At 42.2% G+C, this 22,346-nt stretch overlaps 1 protein-coding gene across 4 annotated transcripts in view; it reads right to left on the bottom strand.

Annotated features, from left to right (window-relative positions):
* Positions 1 to 856: 856 nt before the first annotated feature.
* Positions 857 to 22,346, bottom strand: part of Mapk10 (mitogen-activated protein kinase 10) — a 279,025-nt gene continuing 257,535 nt past the window's right edge. For 3 of the 4 annotated variants that reach the window (XM_048427160.3, XM_048427178.3, XM_085691577.2), the window contains 3 exons: positions 21,386 to 21,449; positions 19,315 to 19,392; positions 857 to 7,693 (listed from right to left, as the gene is read on the bottom strand). In XM_048427160.3, coding sequence (XP_048283117.1) covers positions 7,551 to 7,693; positions 19,315 to 19,392; positions 21,386 to 21,449 — 285 coding nt within the window. In that variant the 3' untranslated portion in view covers positions 857 to 7,550. Of the gene's footprint in view, positions 7,699 to 19,314; positions 19,393 to 21,385; positions 21,450 to 22,346 lie in introns of all 4 variants that reach the window. The other variant, XM_048427189.3, reaches the window with a different exon arrangement.

Below are 22,346 nucleotides of genomic sequence, written 5' to 3'. Positions count from 1 at the left end.
AAGTCAGTTTTTTCCAGGCTTCTGCCCTGATGTTCCCCCTCACCAGGAATGTTTCTCGTCCCCTGGTGATGTGTTTTATTCTCTCACTATATTCAGGCCTCTGACCAAGTGTCACTGCCTCCTCTAAGAGGCGTCCCACAGGGCATCTCCTTTCAGGCCTTACCACTTCAACCTAAGCCGTCCTTTCAGAATGTAGAGTTGTCTTACTCACTCCACACACTGAAACGCAGATGGCATGAGGTGTTATGTGTGTGAACTCATCTCAATGAGGAGACAATCTTTGGAGATTTGACATGTTTGATAAATATTTGTGGCAGGAACCATCAGACGTATGTTTATAGACTGTTGTTAAATTTTCCAGCAGAGATATTCATGAAAGCTCTGAGTTCAATCTTTCACAAAATAAGAAGTAATTGGGTTATATCGTGTTATTTTAGGATGTCTTCCATCCCCCATCGACTGAGTAATTCACACAGGATTTTGCTTCAGACTGGACTGCCGCTCTAGTCCCTGCTGTGACTTGGGAGCTAGTGATGGCCGAGTATAAGCGTCTAGCTCAGCATCAAAACCCAAGAGTTCCTGGGGGAACAAATATCAAAATAATCCATAATGGGAAGAAAAAATACTGACACTGTCTTCTTTTATGTATTGAAAAAATATCCATCCCCATAATACAATGGAAAATACCCACAATTCTCTTGTGCTGATCATTACGGATACTTGAAATAAAATCAGACAAAATGAGAACATTGAAAGAAAATTTCTTCTTTATCCCAGTAATAAAAATGGGTTCATTTAGGATGCACCTCTAATTTAAATGCATTGTTGTTTTAAAAGAAGATAAATAAGTACGGTATTTTGCATTGACCGTTTATTTTTAGACATTGGTTTATTGACTGCATTTTTGAGGATAAAAATCGCAATACATTTGTTTTCTACCCCGAACCACTCAATAAATGTGTTTGGCATGGATTGATGAAATACTTTAGAATGTAGCCCAGAAATTAAACTAGAAATTCAAAATAACCTTCTCAGAGATTAATTTATGCCAATTCAAGTTACCAACCCATTAAGGAACATGCGACTGCTTCCAAGTGTCTTCCTTTTAGAAAAGAATCATTTCAAATCATCAGTTCCTTCAACTGTGTGAAATGCTAGTAGCATTGTAGAATTTTATTTTCTGTGTAATTGTTTGTAGACAATACTTGCACGAACATGGACTTTAGCGTTTCTAGTGGAAACCACATAATGTACGACCCAGTCCTCTAAGCGGATTACAGAGGGTGTGTAAGATAAGGACACTGAATATACACTATTGAAAGGTGAACAATATGGATATTGTTTGAGCAAAAAGACTTTAAGCAAGGTGGAATGGAGGACAATACCAGAACTCACCACTCTACTGAGCAAACTTGAATCCTCTATTTAGCAGTCTAGACTTATTTAGTCTTGAGTTTTACACACCGATAGGATACCTTTTTAGAAAGAAACATTCGACAGAAAAGGGTTGTTTGATTCTTGTTTGTTTGCACCTTATCATTCATGTGTTTGAGACACATAAATTCCTGTACTATGTTGCAGTAGCTTTAGATGCTGAGCCTATGGACCCCTGTCTGGAACCGAAAGGGAAGACTCATGCAGAGGTGCCAGGCCTGAACAGACCTGAGACACGGGACATCCTGTGTACCACTGTTTGGACGCTTCTTCCAGGCATTACCTTTCAAATATTGTTGGGGGATCCTGGGAGGGGTGCTACATGTATAAACCACAGCAATGAGTGCTGAGCTGGTTTGTAAGGTAAAAATCCTTTACCTTCTTTGCAATCATTATTGAGCAAGTAGATTCATCCCTCTAGGCTGGGGTTTCCATTAATCCCTCCAAGAAAGCACTGTTCAATAACCTTCACCTTGCCTCATTGCAAACTTTATGAAAATGATCAAATATATGGTAATGTTTTCTGGTGCCTAGAATGGACGAGTGATTTGGGAAACTGTCATGAAGAATGAAATTTCCCCTTTTACTCTTATGGATATTTCTAGATATGTATGCTTGGTCACTTTTAATGAAAAACAACAAGAGTTGTGGGTTGAAGTCAGAATAGGCAGCCAGGTATACTTAAACAAGCTTGGAATCTGAGGCAGGGGGATTGAGAGTACCAGGATCATTTGGCCTACTCAGGAAGAAACCTCTATGTATCTCCCCCTCAAATAAAATCAAGGAAAAAGAAGAAATTAAAATAATTAGAAAATAGAATAAGAGTCATTGCAAAGGCAATAAACAACTTTTCATTTCTATTTTCCCTAAATAAAAGAAAAAGTATAATAATGGGAATGTCTGCCTTTCAAGCTCTTTATTAATTGAATGAGCAAAATGTATTTTTCACAGAAATACACAGGCCGCTCCTCAACACTGTCCAGACTTTGCCAGGGCAACCATGACAGGTTTAGTGAACTCCACCAAGCTGTCATTCACATACTTAAATTCAATAAGAAGTGTGAGATAATAGTGTAGACAAAATTAATTTCTTAGACAAAATTAAAATTGGAGCATTTGTTGATTAATCTGAAGAATATGTAGTCTTGTTCTGCTTACCAATGTTTTGTTCATTGTTATCTTGTTGGCTATTCCTGAACTGTGGCCATGACACCAGTGTCTGCCAACGAGAGCAAAGGCCTTTCTGGAATGAATGAATCTCAAGCACAAACACGCCACTCTACAGGCTTCTTGAGGCTGAGAAGGAGACCATTTTTTCCTTCTTATTTACTGTGTGGTACAATCAGACCATGCCTCAAGTTTCTTTCAGTGGCGTCAGAAGGAAATCTTGGAAGCCCTTGATAGCTCTGGCAGTGTGGGAGAACAAAGCAGAGCGAACAACACGCAATGCCAGAAGGAAAGTCCAACAGAGTCTAGGTTTCCATTGGCTTTATGAGAAGGGAAGCGTACTTCCATAAGACATACAATCACATGTGTTGACGTGATTCCCCCTGGGAAGAGTCAATAGATGCCCGAGTTCTCCAACTTGGGCTCTTTCCCACAGACACACTTAAAATAAGAGAAAAAATGGAACTGAAAGAACTTGAGAAAGAACACAGGAATGGACGGACTGGTTTGATCCATATTAGATCCAGTGAGAGCACAATGTACCTACCAGGTGACTGACAACAGGTCTCACCTCTGAGACTGTGCAAAGAAATCAGACATACATGGTTTGGGCTTCCAGGTTGGTAAAGAACTACATGGGAATATATGAATGTGTATATGTACATGTGTGCTCTAGGTACATTTCATAAACACGGATCTAGGACAATTCTCTTTATCGGGTGTGATTTTTGGAGTCCAATCATGCAGAATAACAAGCAGAGGCAGGCAGGTGGCCCTGCACGATGGACAAGGCAAGGTGGACCAGCGGTGGCATACACGGGCTAGGAAGTTTGCTCCTGCTGGGATATACTGGCCATTGGTCCCATGAGATCAAAAATTAAATAAACAGGGGTTCACATGTAAAAGAAGCCTTTCACTTTGCTCTGACCAAAGAAATGGGTTGAAGTAAATTAACAATGAAAGACATGTCTGGGTGCCCAAAGAAATAGAATTGATATTTTAATCACAAGGAAAATAACTGATTTTGTTATTTACATTATAAATTTTTAGATTGTTTAGTTTTTCTTTCAAATAAGACTGCCTTATCTAATAATACGTGTAGAAAATGTTGGTCTCTTGTATTTAAAATGTGTGTGTGTGTGTCTGTGAGGGTGGGAGCGTTGTCATGCTGAGAGGGGTTTTTCTTTAGACCCAGAGAAGCTGGGATCAGAATTTCCCCCAAACATTTGCTCCCCTGTCTCTGAACCATAGAGGTTATTTCTTTCAGCAAAACCAGTTGATTTCTTCCAAGTACAGATTCTTACTTGCTAAGAAAATGAAACAGAAGTAGATTCTGCGTAACCCAGGCTCTACAATAAACATTTAAGAGTTCTGAAATTATATTTATTCATTTTTCACTTACAGATCATGAATGGATTTATGCATTTTCATGCCTTCCATTTGTTCTGTGTTCCACGACCAAGTTGCTCACTTTCTGGTCAGTTGTTGCCAGTATCTTTAGACAACACTTGTTCTGATAGGATATCAAACTGTGCGAAGCCACACCATCCCTGAACCATCAACCAAATAAGTTTCCTCCAACTACCGGGGCTTGGCCAAATCCTGGCGCAGCGGCAGGACACAGACCCAGGCATTCTAACACTGATTCTGAGGAGTGAGGGACTATTTTCAATCTTTATTGAACAAGAAACAATTGTGCTATAATGTATCCCATTGGAAAAAATGAGTACACTCACCCACCAAACACACTTTAAAGTAGCCAAGAAATTGAGAACACAGTAGCAATCCAGTTCTTCCTAGTCAGGTGTACACACCTGCTCTTTCTACAGAACACCATGGAACACAGCAGGGACCACTGTCTAACCAGCTGCCTAGAGAAGCACAGTTGCTCCAGTCCTTAGAATGCCAACTTCCTGTTTTGATACGAACACTCGTAGCTCCTTCAGTTCTCCCACAGACACAGTCCAAGTCTCCTTAAATAGTTTCCTGCCCCAAAATAAGAACACCCTTGGGAGTAATGGGCGGCCACATAAAATAAATATTTGGTTTTCCAGTTGTTTACTTGGTTTTTTTCCCCCTCAGAATACCCAGTGAAGGGCACAATGCATACTGCGAAATTTCTCAGAGTATAACCATGCCCAAGAGCAAGAATAACAGGGGGTCTTGACAGCAAAGGGGAAACTTCCAACATGGTGACTTTCTTTGTTGTCCCGCCTTCCATCTCTCCTTCCATCTGCTAAACCCAATTCTGCACGGAATCCAGGATCTGGGTCTTCATCTCCACTTGGATGGACTTTTGAAAACCCAAGGGATTTGTTTCGTCTTTTCTTCTCCGTGGGGGAATCTCTGCATGAGGGTCCTCAGCCAGATAAGGCCATACACCAACAGACAGACAGGAGCACCCAGACCAGCCTGAGGAGCTGGGAGGTGATCTGTCTTGCCTGCTTTTCTCTACCTGGGAACAGTGGTCAGCTCTCCTGCCCTTCTGCTGGGAACCCTGCTAGTCTGTTACACCATCTTGTGCCCCATGGAGTGCCCTTCCAGACTTGCTTCTCCCAAGCCACTGTCCATTCTTTACATTAAACTGATGTCATACAGACTGGAGGGGGTGCATATCCTAGACAGAAAAGGAAATGCAGAGAAAGGGAGCAGAATAGGGATACAGATATGTTTCTAAGCAGGAAAAAAATAGATGGCAGAGGGGAACATGAGAGAACTTGAAAAACTTGTCGACATTTATAAAGATCAGAAACATTCACCAGAAAGCATGGGGAAAGGACAGAGGCGGAGATACCTTTATTCCAGGGCACGAGCTGCAAGTGAGCTCTCAAGACAGCTAATTCCCTCCCTCCAACTCCTCCCTTTTCAGTACCACATCTTGCAAAGAAACGTGCTGTGGGAAGCAATCCCAGGAAGAGTCGCCCTACAGTGTGGTGTGTGTGTGCGCACGCGTGTGCACGCGTGTGTTTGGGCAGATGAGTTACTGACTCTATTGCTTGAGAGGATAAGGGCTTCCCTGGTGTTGTAGTTAAGGCAGTTTGCAGAGCTTTGACGTTGCTGTTTACTCTGTACACTTGGGGGCTTTCCCTTTGGCCAGGCCCGGCTCATTCACTTACTTGCACATTTCACTTCCTCTCCGGGTGAAATATCACCACAGGGGTGAGCACCAAAATGGCCAGAGTGCAAATAGCTGTGGTGGATGCTTCACTCGGGGAAGGAAGAAGGGAAGCAGGGCCTGGTGCCTCTTATTGCTCAGAAACCGCACCGGCATTGCCCGGTATATAACCACGATGGTTGGTAGTGCCTCCAAGAGTGCTCAGGTAGGATCTTCCATGAATTTCAGCTAAGGTCAGATGATTTTGCTAAACACATTAATGTTTCATGGCTTTAAGACAAAGTCTTTTCTAATGCTAGCTAGTAGGAGCTGCGTTGGCCCGGCATTATTGCTCTCATAAATCTACGGCAATACAAAAGTCAGGTTGTCAGCCCTTCTCTGATTACACATATCCATGAAAATAAATCAGTAAGTATGAAACACGAGTCATATCAAGGAGTCTGGGGAACCCCCATGAGGGACAACCTCTCTGAGGGACAATAATTCCATGTAGATGCTGTCCTGAAGATCACCCTGGCTTTGGGGATCTCATTTTGTTTTATTCTAATCTAGTCCAGGAAAGGAAACAAAAATATTGGCAGGGATGCCTCTGGGAAGCAGTCCATACATGGAAAACATACCCCACAATCTCCAATTAGTCTCGGCAGGGCTCTCTTTTCGGAAGGAGATCACATGGAGGTAATTCCATCTTTTCAGGCAAGGGCTTTTAGCATTGGGTGTGTGCACAAAGATGCTGGCTCTCTGCCTTTCCCTTTCTCCAGAAGCTTTATCTTTCGACATCATTTTAAAATGACAAATGGTGTCCAATCTTTAAAACATGGCTGTTGGTGTCTCCCAGTATCTGGGCAGCCATTTCCTTTCACCCACAGTCTATACTGCAGCAATATAGAGCACGGTCTAGCCTGTGCTCAAGTCCCTGCTATTTATCCATCGTAGAGAATGCACCCTTGACTCATAAAGTCCTCCTAAAGGCCAAGCTCTTTAACACCTGGAAGCTACTGCTCCCTCCCTCCCCCCACACTGTACGTAAGCATCACATATGTTCTTTCTACAAATTGGTATACAGGTGCCATTTAATCGGTTCAGATTCGGAAGCTACATCTTCAAGGGTCTGAGTTCACTCTCCCATGTCCCTCCCCCTTTACATATTTTCTTATAAGACATACAGCTTAATCAATTAACAAACTAAACAGCTTATATACTGGCAATATATTACAGATGGATTGATGTCAGAGTAATAGATCACACGGAATGGACCAGGTGGTACCCCAGTGCATGGTGTCTTGGTAGGAGCCCTGAGGACACTGACAGCAGCATCTCTAAGAAGTGCCGTATGAATACAGACACATGCAGATCTGTATCTTCACCCATCTGACTAGGCCAAGAGGAGCAGGTAGATGCAAGATAGAGACACACACATGCTGGATGGGGGCACTGCACACCTTGTCATGCCATTTGAAGGGCAGTTACGGGTTGCTGGTTCTGCAGCCACTTAAATTACACTTTAGGGAAAGGCTTCTCTAATTGTGTCTGGTTTGTCCTGTGTAGTAAGCACTGTTGGAAGGAGACCGAAGCGAGAGCTACTACAAGTTAAGTATACATTTCGGCTTAGCTGTGATCCAGAACTTTGGAGAAGCAGGCAGAAAGATTTATCCTAATTCCAGGTTGGATCTCTCTCTTGCTATTTTCTTGACATCGCATGTGTGCGTTGGTGCGTGTGTGAGAGTGTCTTTGTGTGTGCATATGTGTGTGCGAACCGTGTGTGTGTGCGTGTGTGCTGTGTTCTATCCCGTCATCTCCTGAAGAACGCTGGGTTTCGCAGGCAGGCGGCTAGTCACCTGCAGCAACCCAACGGTCCTGCCGAGGCTTCCAGGCTGCTGTCAGTGTCGGATGCGAGGGTCTGGTCGGTGGACATGGAGGAGATGTCGTTGACGGACGAGGATGGAGGGAGACTCTCACTGCTGTTCACTGCTGCACCTGTGCTGAGAAAATGAAGACCAACATGACTAAATCTGGAACTAGACCCTTGTAAGTGCTCGTCAGAGCGCAGGGATGGGTGCAAACAAGAAGACACATCTTGTCTATGCCACGAACCCTCACGTAACTTATTAGTATTCAAATGTTTATCTATACTGGCCTGACCTTGGGGTTTACGTGCTCAGCTGTAACCACTAAGAGCACCACCTGGGCACATTCACTTGTTCCCTTTTAAGGGTCCTGCCTACCTCCCATTCTCTCTCTCTCTCCTCTCTCCTCTCTCTCTCCTCTCTCTCTCTCTCTCTCTCTCTCTCTCTCTCTCTCTCTCTCTCTCTCCCTCTCCCTCTTCTGTCCCCAGAGGCGCCAGTCTTCTCTCTCTCTCCTCCCTCCTTTTCCCATTCACTTTCCCCCAATTTAAAAGAAAAAAATCCCTCCACCTGAGCTCTGTCGCATGGTGTGTCTTTCTCCCACCGCTTTTTCAAAATTACAACAAAACTGACACCGGAAACTGAATTAGATGGTGAAAATCAAGACCAAACAATTCAGAAACCTCACCACAGGCCACATTTATTCGGTTATCGAATTCCACTCCAAGTTAAGAATCACCAATCGCTCTGCCCCAACCCTAAATTCCACGGCGCTGTCATGTAACAGAGCTTGCTTAAAGCCAAGGCATTTGCATCCTTAATTAGGACCACGGAGACTGTAGTCATCCAGGGACAGAAAGTCACTAATTTTTGGAGAAGAGAGATGCATAAAGTCTTCTAATGGAGCAGTCTGGTTCCAATGTTCCTCGTGAAGAAGAAAAAACAAAAAACAAAAAACCCACAGGCGGTGGTCTTAGCCCAGAAACAGGTGAAGGCAAAGCCCAGTGACCTGAATTTTTTTTAATGACTACAGCTCTAGGAAAATGAAAGTGTATAAAACAGAGTATTAATTAGTTAATCATTAAATATAATACCGAAACTCAAATCCATGTAGAAAAGCCAAGACTTTTGAGAGAACTTAATAAAGAGAAAATAGAAAACTAAGCCAGTGCGCCCCTTTAAATTCGGGTTCCCTTCAACAGACTGGCTCGCTTAGGATCTGCAAATATTGGGTTATTCATTTGAAAACATCTTTTATCTGACTACGAGACTCTGGAACTCTGAGAAGACACTTTCAGCAAAGCCTTGCTGCAGTGCACGAGATTCGAGAACAGCGAAGCAAAGATGAGCCAAAGACACCGGAAAGCAAAATTAAACCACAGCAACATGGAAACAGCCAGTTTCCTGCCTTTCCCGTTTCTATGTTCTTGATGTCTCGGTGGTGTGTTGACGAAGTGTGTGCTCTGTAGAAGAGGTTGCTGTTCGAACCTGTAGCTTAACCAACCTGTAAGAACGAAGACTTCCTACTAAAATGTCACACTTGAGAAGCAATCGTGTGAAGGATCTATTTGGTGAAACTTTATAGTTAAAGTGAGGGACCAATGAATTGTCACACAGACTCGGAAATCAGAACAAACTCAAGAAGAGGAAGCGTTTCAAGGATGCACTGTAACAGCAGATATTCTATGAGAAAATGCCATAGAAATGTAAAAGTAACTAGAGGGCATTCCAAACATTTACCCTGACACAACTTCTTCACTTGCATACATTTACCGTTTATTTGATTGTAAAATGCTTATATACACTATAAGGAATACATTAAAGAAAACCCAGTGTGCACCAATGCCCAAGTTAATGACTAAATTTATTTATTTATTTAGTTTCTCAAGGCAAGATTTTTTTGTGTGTAACTGTCCTAGAACTAGCTCTGTAGACCAGGCTGGCCTCAAACTCACAGAGATCCACCTGCCTCTGCCTCCCAAGTGCTTCTGGGATTAAAGGCGTGCGCCACCACTGCCCGGCTGACTCAACTCTTCTTGTATAGCCTAGTGTTCCTCACCACTAATTTCCTTGTCCATGATCATCCTCTCTGTATTCCTTTGTACCCTGATAGTTTCATATACAGAAACTCTGAAGACTTCTCATGCCTTTTAAATTCTTTAAAAAAATGCTCATACTCTTAATCTTAAAAGTTGCCAGTTTCCTGAAAATAATTACTACCTTTACCAAAGTGGTGTATAAAGTAAATTTACCTGGCTTCAGTTTGTTCCAATCGTGCTTTATTACAACCCTCATAGAAATGGTGCCGAGGTAGGCTAGCTCCTCACACTGCTCGCAGTTGGCTCGGGACTCCGCGATGGAGCTGCATTTATGTCCTGCACTAGAACCCCATCAGCTCAACAATTCCCTGTTCCTTCAGAAGGTGCTAATCTCTAAAACCCCAGTGCCACTGTGATGCTCATCTCAGGATGATCATCTTCATGGATGGCGTGACAGCAGTGCGCAATACTCTGAAACGTGCAGGATCGATTCTAGACTTAACAGAAGGCGTCTGCTTCCTCATGGTGTCCATTTGTGTCTGGGACGATGTAACTTCCAGTTATGTTTGACTTTCAAATCAAAAGAGCACAGTTTATATACAGATTCTTACTGCAGAGTTGAAACATGTTTATGTCTCCCCACAATCATTTTATAAAGCTATAACTCATGTATCAGATATGCTATAAACTTGATTTGCACAATTTGGTGTTTTTAGTGAATTCTGAGTTGTACAGTATGCACACTCAAATATTCAGCATTTTCATCACCCTAAAGGAAGCCTTACACTCGATTTCTCCACCATCCACCAAATGTGTGTGTGCACACACGTGCATCCCTGTGTGAGAAAATGCACGTGTGAATGTGTGTACATATATGTTTGTGTGTGCACATGAAGGTCATTGAACAACTTCAGGTGTCATGCCCCAGACACTGTCCACCTTTTGCTTTTTGAGGCAGAGTCTCTCGTTGGCCTGGAGCTCACTAAGTAGGCCTGACCAGCTGGTCAGAAAGTCCTTAGATTCTCTTTCCTCTAGCTCTCCAGTAATGGGTTCACCAGCATGTACTGGTGTCCAGCTTTTCCCTAGGGGCTTGGAAGATAGAACGGAGATTCTCACAGGCTGAACTGTCCCTGCAGGACTCAGTAGCTTTTGCCCTCTGTGGTTTCGTGCATTCTGGACGCTTCATATACATGGATGCATACAGTGTGAACATTACTGGCTTCTGTCCCATACTGCTTAGAGCAAAATACATCTTCAGAGAGGAAGCTTAAATGGCATGCCAGCATTCCATGCCTTTATAGTGGAATAACAGCCATCACCCCACACATCACATTCTGTTTACTTACTTCCTGGTTGATGAACATTTGCTAAATACTGCGTTATGAAGAATGCTGTCACAATGCTGTCATGAACGTTCACACAGACGCTTCGTATGGCTGTGTTTTCATAGTCCTTGGGTACTACTGAGCGACTCTCTGTGAGTTCTATTGATTTGATTCTATTTGAGGAAGCACTGAACTGTTTCTGTAAGTGAGCGTGGCAGTGTACCTTCCTGCAGGCAGCTTTGAAGAGTTCGCCCCTCACACCTTCCCTGGTATGTCTCAGCTTTCTAGATTGCAGACCCCGAGCACACGTAAATTGAATGCCACTGTGGATGGTTTGCATTATCCAGCAACTAAGCATTTGAAATAGCTGAGCACGCACTTGGTGGTCATTTGTATACCTTCTTTGGAGAAAAATCTGCTTGTATGCCTTGATCAATTAAAAATCGCTTCATTTTCTTTTTATTATTGGGCCTTAAAAGCACTTCATCCTTGAGAACAAGTCCTTCTCAGAGGTGTAATTGGCAAATGGCATTCTTATTATGGATTACCTTTTCTCTTGTGATTCCCCTCATACACAATGACATCAGATTTGCTCTTTCTGATCCTGAGCTTTTGTTGTTCATTCTAAAAGACATTCCCTAACCTAAGATGGTGACTATTTACTCCTATAATTTCATTTACGAGTTTTTCATTTTAGTTCTTACACTTAGTTTCTGTGACTCACTTTGAACTCCCATCAGCACGTGTTCTGAGGCAGAGATCCATCTTTACCCTTTGGTAGGCAGGTATCTGCTTGTTTCAGCACCATTTATTGCTAAAGGTGTTTTCCCTTATAAAACTGCCACGGTACCCTATGAAATGTTAACTGATCCTCTTCTGTAGTGGAGATTTACTGCTGTACTCTCAGTTCTGCCATTGATCTGTAGTTGGGCTGCCATGGAAATCAAATAAGGCCCTAGGAAGTAGGATATGTTTCTAGGAATTGCAGCTTCCTACAGAAAATTTGATGGTTGTGAGATCATCATGCATAGAGTATCTTAGCAAGCCGAGACTGATGTGGTATTTCCCTTTATATGCTGTGATTACCATTGATAAATAAAGGAACTGCTTTGGGCCTATAGCAGAGCTATCAGGGAACAGAGCTAGGCAAGGAAAACTAAGCTGAATGCTGGGAGAAAGGAGGTATAGTTAAGAGAGAAGCCATGTAGCCCTGCAGGAGACAAACAGATGAAACTTTACCCAGTAAGCCACAGCCATGTGGTGATACACAGATTAATAGAAATGGGTTAAATTAAGATGCAACATTTAGCCAATAAGAAGCTAGAGCTAATGGGCCAAGCAGCTGATTTAATTAATACAATTTCTGTGTGATTATTTTGGGACTGAGCAGCCAGGAACTAACTAGTGGCCCTATTACTACAGGAGACTCCATTTGGCTTTGGCTATATCACTACCTTTTCTGAACAATATACCCAGCAACCTGCTAGACATCTAGAAGCCCCATAATGATAAAACAGAGACAGAAACTGGTTAATAGTTCAGGGTAGAGGACCCCAAAGGTGAACAGATTTTTTTTCCCCTTGTATATCAGTCCAAATGTCTTTGCCTCAGGCCAAGTCTTTGATTCTGTCCTGGTCAAATGCCAAATGAGAGGCCTCATTTTCTCCTTACCTCTCTTACCCTAAAGGGCCTCTTTCTGGGAGTCATAACTGGAGATGAGAGGAGCATGGACACCTTCTGAGTGAGAACGACTCAGACCAGTTCTTCCCTCCTCCATATCTCCACCCACCCAATAAAACTGCGGGCTGAATAAAGTATCCTTGCTACTTCGCAACCCGTGTATTCCTTTATTCCATTCTTGAATAAAATACTAAGAACTTGGAAACACCTGGACAGATCCCAACCACTGGCAACCTGGTCAGACCCTAATCCCCAGCAACAATGGGAGTGGAAACAGCCTGGCCCCAAAGCCCTGAACTCTGGCTCCAGGGAAAAGTCTTATCTCCAAGTTTGGGAAAGTGGAACTCACAGCTAAACCTCCTTATATGTATTTCCTTGCTTTTACTTAATATTTTCTATGAATTACAGCATTGTAACTTATAAACAAACTGAAAGATAGACTGAGAATTTCTCCTCAGTTTTGGCCAAAAATTCAAATAAACTTGTGTGTGTTTGCGTGTGTGTGTGTCTCTGTATGTGTGTACATTATATGCACCTTAGTAGGTGTTAGACCCATTTCAATGCCTTGTACCTAAGAGGTTCAGTAGCAGTCGTAGATTGTGATGTCAGTTTCATTGTAAACTTAGCTGGATTTGGTGTGTGTGTGTGTGTGTGTGTGTGTGTGTGTGTGTGTGTGTGTGTTTGCGTGTGTGTATGTGTGTGTATGTGTGTACATTATATGCACCTTAGTAGGTGTTAGACACATTTCAATGCCTTGTACCTAAGAGGTTCAGTAGCAGTCATAGATTGTGAAGTCAGTTTCATTGTAAACTTAACTGGATTTGGAATCCTATAGACAACACGCCTCTGTCCCATTTTTAAGGGTGTTTTTAGGTAGGTTTAATCATAGAAGGTATACCTTCCCTAAATGTGGGTGACCCCATCCCATGTCCCAGGGTACCGGACTAAATGCAAAGGAAAAACACAGGAATCTATCTGAGCATCGGCCATCATCTCTCTGCGCTCCTTGAGTACGAGTACCCTGGCCAGCTGCCTCACCCTCCCACCACACCAATGCGCCTTCCCTCCTTGGCTTCCTTCCTGCTGTGAGGGACTGTGTCCCCTCAAACTATGGTCCACAACAGGCCTTTCCTTATGAAATGTGCCATTGTCAGCACATTTTAGCAATGAGAAAAATAGTGAATACTGTCTTTAGTAGTATGGCTTTATTAGTATGCAAATCAGAAAAATGCGAATTTTCCAACTGTATTCTCTCAGAATTATTTAGGCTATTCCATCTGAATATTAAGATAACTTTTGAAATTTCTGGGAAAAACCCACTAATTTTTTAACTGACTGTCCAATAAACCACCCTGGGGAAGACCAGCCTTACCAATCCAAGAAAGTAAAGAATGGTAGAGTGCCTTTCATCTATTTAGGTTACCTTAACTTTTTCAATATTAATATTTTCCTGAGTGCAAACTTTGCACTTCATTTACTGAAGTTATAGCCAGATGTTTTTACTTTGTGGCGACAGTTCAAATTGATTTGTTGTCTGTTCAGGGCTAGTGTTCAGAAACACATCTAATTTCTTTGAATAAAAACTTCAATAATAGTGGACTAGAAAATTAAGCAGATTAAGTGATGATGATGTTAGGATGTGGACTAACCAATGGTACCCTAGGGCAGGAACTTAGTAATTCTCAAAGCATTCCTTTGTATCTGCCTTTCTATCACCTTGGTTTCTTGAGGTTAGTTACATGGAGAATATGTATGTCATATTAATAAATGTTACTAATCACCTTTCTTAGAGATGAGTGCTGGTCACTAATGATCCCATTCCGATGAGATGAATGAGTTTGCCTTTGTATGTGCTCCTCTACTGAGCTACAGTGAGCGTCTCCTGGCTGGACAGCAGACGCTCTGGCTGTGAGATGACCCTTGCCAGTCTGCTTACAAGTAGCCAATAAATGGACTTTGTAAAGCATAAAACCAAACTCAAGTAAAAGGAATAAGAACAAGGACTTTGGCTCACGTTAATTTATTATCAAGGAGTTTATGAAACTCTCTTAAACAGAACTGAACTACATCACATCTGTTTACAGTGTCCTTCTTTCTGACACATCCCAGCACATGATAAATACCCCTTCTCCTGCACTACTCAAGAGGACTCAGTAGAGAGATACAATTTTTAAATTGTCATCAGTACAGTATTATAATTTCTCATGAAATGGGGCTTAAATGAATCAAAAATATTAATAGTGTTACAAATTAGGATTATTACCTACTTGCAGCTTTAATTGGAAAAAAACTAGATTTCATGAAATAAAATAATTTATGGAAATTATTTGGCTTGGAGTTATCTGTTCATTGATCACTGCTTTTAAAATGGGAAGTATTTTCTTGATAACATCTTCCCAATCACAAATGAAAATGTAAGTACAAAGAGGAAGAACTAGAGGGGAAAATAATTATTGAAGGACAGATTCTCCAGTAGCTGTAAGATCTTGGACCTCAGGTTATTTGAGCTTGAATTTTTTTTCCTTAATCAATCAATCTTAGTAGTCTGGATCACTGCCTGACAGTAGTTGGAGCGGAGGACTGTGCTGTCAGGATTGAGAAGACCGAGCACTTGAGAAGGGAGGGCTGAACACTCAGAACACCTGGGAAGCTTCATCTTGAGCATCTTTCCCTCTTTGTGAGTGAGTTACCCACTTAGGGCAGCTCACTTCTCAGGAGGAAGAGGGATGCCGGTGCATACAACCTCCTACAAGTGTTACAGTGTTACATTGTGTAACATCTGCTTCCAGAGAAAAATGATGCCTGCTACTGCTTTCCCTTGGCAGGCATTACAAATCAATTCAGGAAGCAAATGGTGCTGATACTGACAGCAGATAGCTCTGCAGGGAAAATCAGATAGCAGAAGGGGGTACAATTATTTAGGGGTATATCTGAAGTTTAGATGAATTTTCATTGATATATGATGATTCCATCAATAAATTTCAGGCCTATAAATTATTTTTTGAGTGTGTACTTAACTTCCTACCTACATTTTTAAACCATCTCTATATGACTGGAACCACTTCGTTCCTGAAGAGGTACATTAACTTATTCCTTATATAAGATTCCTCGTGTTTTCAAAGATGAGTATTTATCAAAGAGAAGCTGTATGATGAAAGTATTTCATCCAGGTACACATGCATGCGCAGTAAATACACACATGCTGTGACATACAGGTAAACAGTTACCAGTTTGCTGTCTAGGAGTGGATCACTATGATTTGTGGGATCTGTCAGCTTCCGTGCTGTAAATCTCCCTGGTTAGTTTCAAGCTGCCAATCTGAGATCAATAAGTTCTCATTATAGAAGAGATGTACAGGGTTGCTCACACAAGCTGGTAGAAGCGCCTCCAGCTGCTAGCCAGTCTCTACATGACACACGCAAATAGATTATACACGAACGTGTCATGTAAGATAGAATGCATATAATTAACAAAACATTTTTGCTCTAAAATTATTCAGTAAAATGTCTAATACTGCTATTTGAGCTCTAGATAGCTCACTAATGATAGAGAACGTGTAATATTGGGCAATTCTTGATTGGTTCAGGTGGTTGGAATGGTTACAAGGTTAACTTAATGGTTTTCTTTAAAAATAACTATTCAGACACTCAGGCCCACATAAAGGTTTATGGAAGTACATTTTCCAAAACAAATGAACCAAACTATCACCTTTAAAACCAGAAAGCCTTATCTGAAAAATGGGGGAAATGCCCTAATTACTAATGCCTACATTAGTAACTCAGCTCACCCATTTTCAAAAGATTAACAGGGCATATAAATATGTATGATTGTGGTGTAAGAACATACGTAATTGCATACTCCATTAACTCAACAATCCTGTCTTGAGTTCTGTCTTTGAAGTATGTGTGTGTGTACACACACACAGAAAAAGAGAGAAAGACAGACAGAATGAGAGTGAGAGAGAGAGAGAGAGAGAGAGAGAGAGAGAGAGAGAGAGAACCAAGCGCCAATTTTCCACATAATAAATATTTACTGAGATAGAGCACTTAGACCCTGTATGGTCACAAAGATGAGTACATGCAGTTGTCTCAATGAACTCTTAATAAATAAGAGATAATAAGAAAAATGTCCTATGTTTGCAACACAAGATTTAGTAGAAAAGGCAAGACGCTCTTATCTGGGGGAAATCGTGAAAGCTCTCTTTGGACAGGGCGATGTGGAAAGAAAATCAGCTGAAGCGAAGATGACTGAAACGAGTTCTGCAAGCCCATGTCCACTCAGCCTGAGATGTGCACTTCTTCTTCGTTGCATACCACCTCTCTACCGCTGATGACCGTTTGGAAACGTGTCACGGTGATTGTAACTACAGGATCCTTTCCACCTCAACAAGGGACACCTCAAGCCTGCTAGATTCTGCCTGTGAGTTCTTCCCTAGGCAGCCGACAGAGCATGTCCAAGAAACAGCTTTCGCAGATTCTGTCAGCCTAGTCCCAGAGCGACGAAGGAGGGGCAGAACGGAACTGTGACCGTGGCCTTTATCTATTTACCGGTGAGGATGGTCAGTCTTTACCGAGAAATTGGATGGATTTAGAACAACCTAGTTACTGAGGTACACCTCTTGGTGTAGTTGTAAGGGTGCTTTGACTGTTGTTTGTTTGCCAAAACTGAATGCATAAGGAAGATACCCAGAATATAAGTAATTCCATCCCATAGACTGGGACTTAGGAAAGAACAGAAGGGAAAGTAGAGAAGAGCAGAGAGTGTAGACACCCCTTTTCTCTGCTCCCCAGCTACCATGATGTGGATTCTCATGCTGAACAGAACATTGAGATGGCGAATTATCACTCCTGTTCTTTGATCCCCAGCTGCTGGGCACCCCACTCCCTGCTCCACAACTGCTTGATATCCTATTCTTTGTTCCCCAGCTACTGTGATATGGATCCTCAAGCTGGACTGAACACTCTGAGATGAGTTAATGTTCCCTTTCCCTGCTCCCCAGCTTTGGGTATCCCGTTCTCTGCTCCCCAGCTTTGGGTACCCCGTTCTCTGCTCCCCAGTTGCTAGGAACCTGACTTTGTGGTTAGGCTGGTGGAACAGGTTGGCCAGAGGCATTTGTAAGTGTCTGGAGACCCAGGCTGAAGAACACAAAGAGCATTACAAGCAGGCTCAGGAAGGTGGGATGCTGACAGAAATGCTGGAAATGAATTTGGTTTCTTATGGCACAGGGGTTCTGCCAGAATTTTGACTTGGGGCTATTGGAGTCATGTTCTCACAAATAATTTGTCTATAATTTTGTCTGTGTCCAGAGACTATGAATGAAAACTGAAAAGTAATTAATTAATTTAGCCATCCTTATGCCAAGATAAGCTCGCCTTCAGCCTGTGGCATGGCTCTTGCTGGATGCTGAACCTTAAAGTGATAATCGGGGAGGAAAGTGGAGCAGGAACACTTTAACCATGTGCAGTCTGGCCAGGAAAGAAGTGAGTTGAAACTTGTAACTAGATTTTAAAAACAAACACAAGTAAAAGGGAGTCAAACACTCTGAATTTGCTTGAGAAATGCAGAAAATGGCCAGACCCCCATGTATCCCAGGATCTAGAGCACTGGTTCTCAACCTGTGGGTCATGACCCACTTAATGTCAAATGACCTTTTCATAGGGGTCATCTAAGACCATTAGAAAACACAGAAACTTACATCATGATTCCTAGCAGTAGCAAAATTGCAGTTATGAAGTAGCCATGAAAATAATTCACGATTGGGGGGTCATAGCCTGAGGAACTGTAATAAAGGGTCACAGCATTAGGAAGGTTGAGAACCACTGCTCTATAGAACTGTAAATCCACTCGATGACTTTCCCTGAAAAAAGGGTGTGTCTGGTGCTCAGTTCACACAGGGCCAACCGGGGCAGTGGCTTTCCAGAAATCAGCCATTGAAGTGCTCGGTAGGTCCACAGAGGCCCAGATGTGTTCCAGACGTCACCAGACCATAGTATCGTCCTGAGGCTGCCAATATTTTAGGCATGTAGAATTCAGGAATTAATGCGTCATAAAGGTTTCCACTAATATTTTAAAGAAAGGCCGGAGAGGTAGAATAATACATAGCACGAAGAGGTAATACATGAAGTTGTGAAGGTGAAGCCTGGGCTGAAATAGAGACCCCAGAAAACTGGAGATGCCAGGAATACAGAACATTTGCTAAGTGGGAAAAAGAGTCTTCCCCAGAGAAGAGCACACCAACTGGGCATTCAATACCAAATGGTCAGCCCTGAACATGTACATAAAAGTTACATGATATAGACCGAGCTGTTCATATTTGGGAATGTATATGTACACACCATACCCCCATACATGTACATACACATATAAGCATGCAATAACAATGAAATAGAGGCCATGAATGAGAGAGAGCAGGAAGGGATATATGGGAGGCTTGAAGGGAGGCAAGGGAAGGGAGAAATATTGTAATTATACTATAATCTCAAAAATAAAAATGTTATTTAACAACAACAACAACATGCTTGCTTATTATAATTAGAATTCCCAGAATAAATGCATGCTTTCAAAAGAGAAAGATGAATGCAACACAGGTAATGGTCGGTCATATGGCATTTGTTCCCAGACTCTGTAAGCAGTTTTGTCTGTGACTACGCCCTTAAAGGCCAGGAAAACACACAGTACTGGGTTTGTGGTCATTCACAGAGAGCGAGTACCTGAAGGGGAGGGCTGTCCTTTTACCACGCCGTTTTTAGTCTTTTCTTCTGAGTTCATTACTTCCTTGTAGATAAGTTCTGTAAGAAACAATTGTCTGTGTTATTCTAACAGAAAAGCAAAGATTTCCTTAATCTATAAACAGATGCACTGGCTAAAGACAATTAACATTTCTGTGGCATTGAATAGATTATTAAATCACTGGGGACTTTCAGTCTTCCATTTCTATAATTCCTTGCACTGAGCATGAAGCTTAGCTAAAGCAGGTCCTTGATACAACAGATAAGGAAATAAATGTCTAGAAATAAATACATTACTGTTTTCTGAATTGATCGTGAAGGCTCCTGAGTACAATGAGTTAAATAACGTTGCTGGCTTGTTCAGTGGTTTCTTGGGTGACTTTGCAGGATCAGGGTTCATATCCAGGGCCTTGTGTGTGTTAGAAAATTACCCCACCCCACCCTGGACTGTGTTCCTAGCCAGTGCCTTCACTTTCGGATGCTCTTGTTTCCTTTTAAAGTAACTTCTTCCATGCAAATCCTATGAGCTTTACGTCATAATCAATCCCTACAGCTTCCGTTTCTAATACCATCTTCCATCCAGGCTTACACTTGGACTTGTAAATCCAAGCACAACAGAAACCGAAGAATTAAAAACCATCTTGTTCATCCCCAGACTGGCAGCCAATTTCTTGTCTTGCTGCTGTAAATTAGCCTGGAGAGCTCTAGTTCTTTCTTGTTGCCAGACTCAGCTGAAAATCATTCAGGCCACTCAGCCTTTCCTGCAATGGTTTATACACCACCATCCCCCACAGATGCACCTTCCTCTAGTGTAGCACGCGCCCTGCTCACATTGGCTACATCTTCTCATGCGCTACCTCGTAAGTCCCAATGATGCCACTCTTCTGCACCCACCATCTTCCCTCAGTTTCTCCCTGGTGCACTTGCATGGGCTTGTTTTCCATGCTCATTGACACGGTCCTGTGACCAGTGGCATCTCTTCCTAAGACCCTCTGCCTCTTTCGAACATTGTTTCCTCCTTCTGTCCTCCATCTGGTATTTTCCTTTCCCCAGCTTGTACGACGAGTTCTTTAAAAGTCGCTCAAAATTTTCTTTCTCTTTTGTTCCTGCTCATTTGACTTTGACCAGGAGACACCATCTGCATTCAGATTTCTTAAGTTCATTCTTCTCTGTGGTTGATTACGTTAGTTTAACAATTCTTTGTATTTCTCTCTTTTCTCTTTTGTGTCTCTCTCAGGATAAGTTTGAAGCTACACATGCATTTGGAGAAGTTTCGCTGAAAAAATGGAATGATGAACTCACTGATTTGCTTTCATTTAGGTGAAAAATGAGCCTCCTGGGTTCACATAAATACTTAAACTCTCAAATCTTGTAAATTTTGTAAATTAATTTATGTATTAACTTTATTACATTTTTTAAACTTGAAGTACATTTCAAACTAATCTTAGATTACGTTTTGTGTATTTGGGAGACAGGGGACACAATCAGAGAAGAACTTATGGAAGTTAGTTCTCTCCTTCCACATGTGGGGCCAGAGATTAAATGAGGATTTTCAGGATTAGCAGTCTCTCCACTGATCCATCACTCGAGCTATCAAACTTAATTTAAATTTAATATACAAACATAGGAGCTTAATTTTTAAACAATGAATGAAGTTTGACCTCATGACAAACACTTTGGCAATGAATACTATTTTGTAAAGCTATCCATGATTAAATTCTTTAAGTCTTCATCAAATACAATTTTTCTATTAACATAAAAGACAGATAAACTTTAGGTCATTTCAAAATATCTTCATTTTCATTCATTTATTGCAGTACTGGAGACTAAACTCAGACACTGTATATACTGGGCAGACACCGGTGGAGCTCCAGCACTGGCCCAGTTACAGCCACCGCAGCATCACTTCTTAACCAAGTGCTGTGCAAGAGGAAGGGGCAGGGACTTCCTTTGTATAGACTAAGAGGATACTCTCTGTATTCCGACTTCCAGGGAAGCACGGTGTTCACAGCAGCGCAGCGCGGTGTTCACAGCAGCGCAGTACAGCACTCACCTTTCCATTCCTCGATGGTGTGCTCCCGCTCGTCCAGCTGTTTGTCATATATCTGAGGAGGAGGCTGCGGGACAAGAAAAGACAGTTGCTATGACAACCAATCCAGTCACGACAGGGCTCTCATAATGATGTGTAGACAATGCCTTGCCACTCGTTGATTTTGGTGGTGACCATACTCTTATAGAAGTTTTGAGGAATTAGAGAGGCCTAACAGTAAAATTTCCCCCAAAATCTTGTGTAAGATTTACTGACATCTTGCTTACTCATAAGACAGAAGACCTCATACCTGAAAATCTCACTTCCTGGTCCCTTCATCTCCAGTCCCTACAGAGAGACAAGTGGCTGGATGGCATCTTTGGTGGCAAAGACCCAGAATCAATGTTTTCTGCTCACACAGCTAGTATGGCTCTCCCAGAGTGAGAGACGTTTTCAATTTCAACATATTCTAGACACTGACCTATGCTATTCAGTAAAACATAGCACCAGTTCCCACTGCAAAGCGAGATTTGATTGAAATTAACCTTTGGTTTTTCTTGAAACATTATAACATGCTTCAAACATAGCCCAGCACTCTCCGTTAAAATGGTTCTACTCATTCCCCTCCAGGAAGAAGTTTCTTGCTTAATATAGAAATATGGAAAGGGGGCCACCTAAACCCCCAGAGTGGCCCCTGGGTCGCACTCTCTGAGGTGACTGCAGCCTGACAAGACGCAGTTACTATTTATCTAGTATGGAGGTCAGTACGACAGGCAGTTTCTGCCGTCACACACGTCCTAGGATGGCGGTGTCCACATAAGCTGTCTGGCCTCTTGTTCCTGATATGTGGACTTGGGGGACATCTGCCATATTAACTAGAAAGCCCCAGCTTACACCTAAGCTGCACACGGCACAGAGAGGCAAGCGAGTCTTGGACAAGCGCATAGGCGTAAGGTGAAGGGAGGCGAGCAAGAAGAAACACGTT

This window comes from Myodes glareolus, chromosome 8, assembly GCF_982192425.1.
Source record: "Myodes glareolus chromosome 8, mMyoGla1.1, whole genome shotgun sequence".
Lineage (NCBI taxonomy): Eukaryota > Metazoa > Chordata > Mammalia > Rodentia > Cricetidae > Myodes > Myodes glareolus.
The sequence above is the reverse complement of the archived record's forward strand: the minus strand, read 5'-3'. Positions and strand labels throughout refer to the sequence as shown.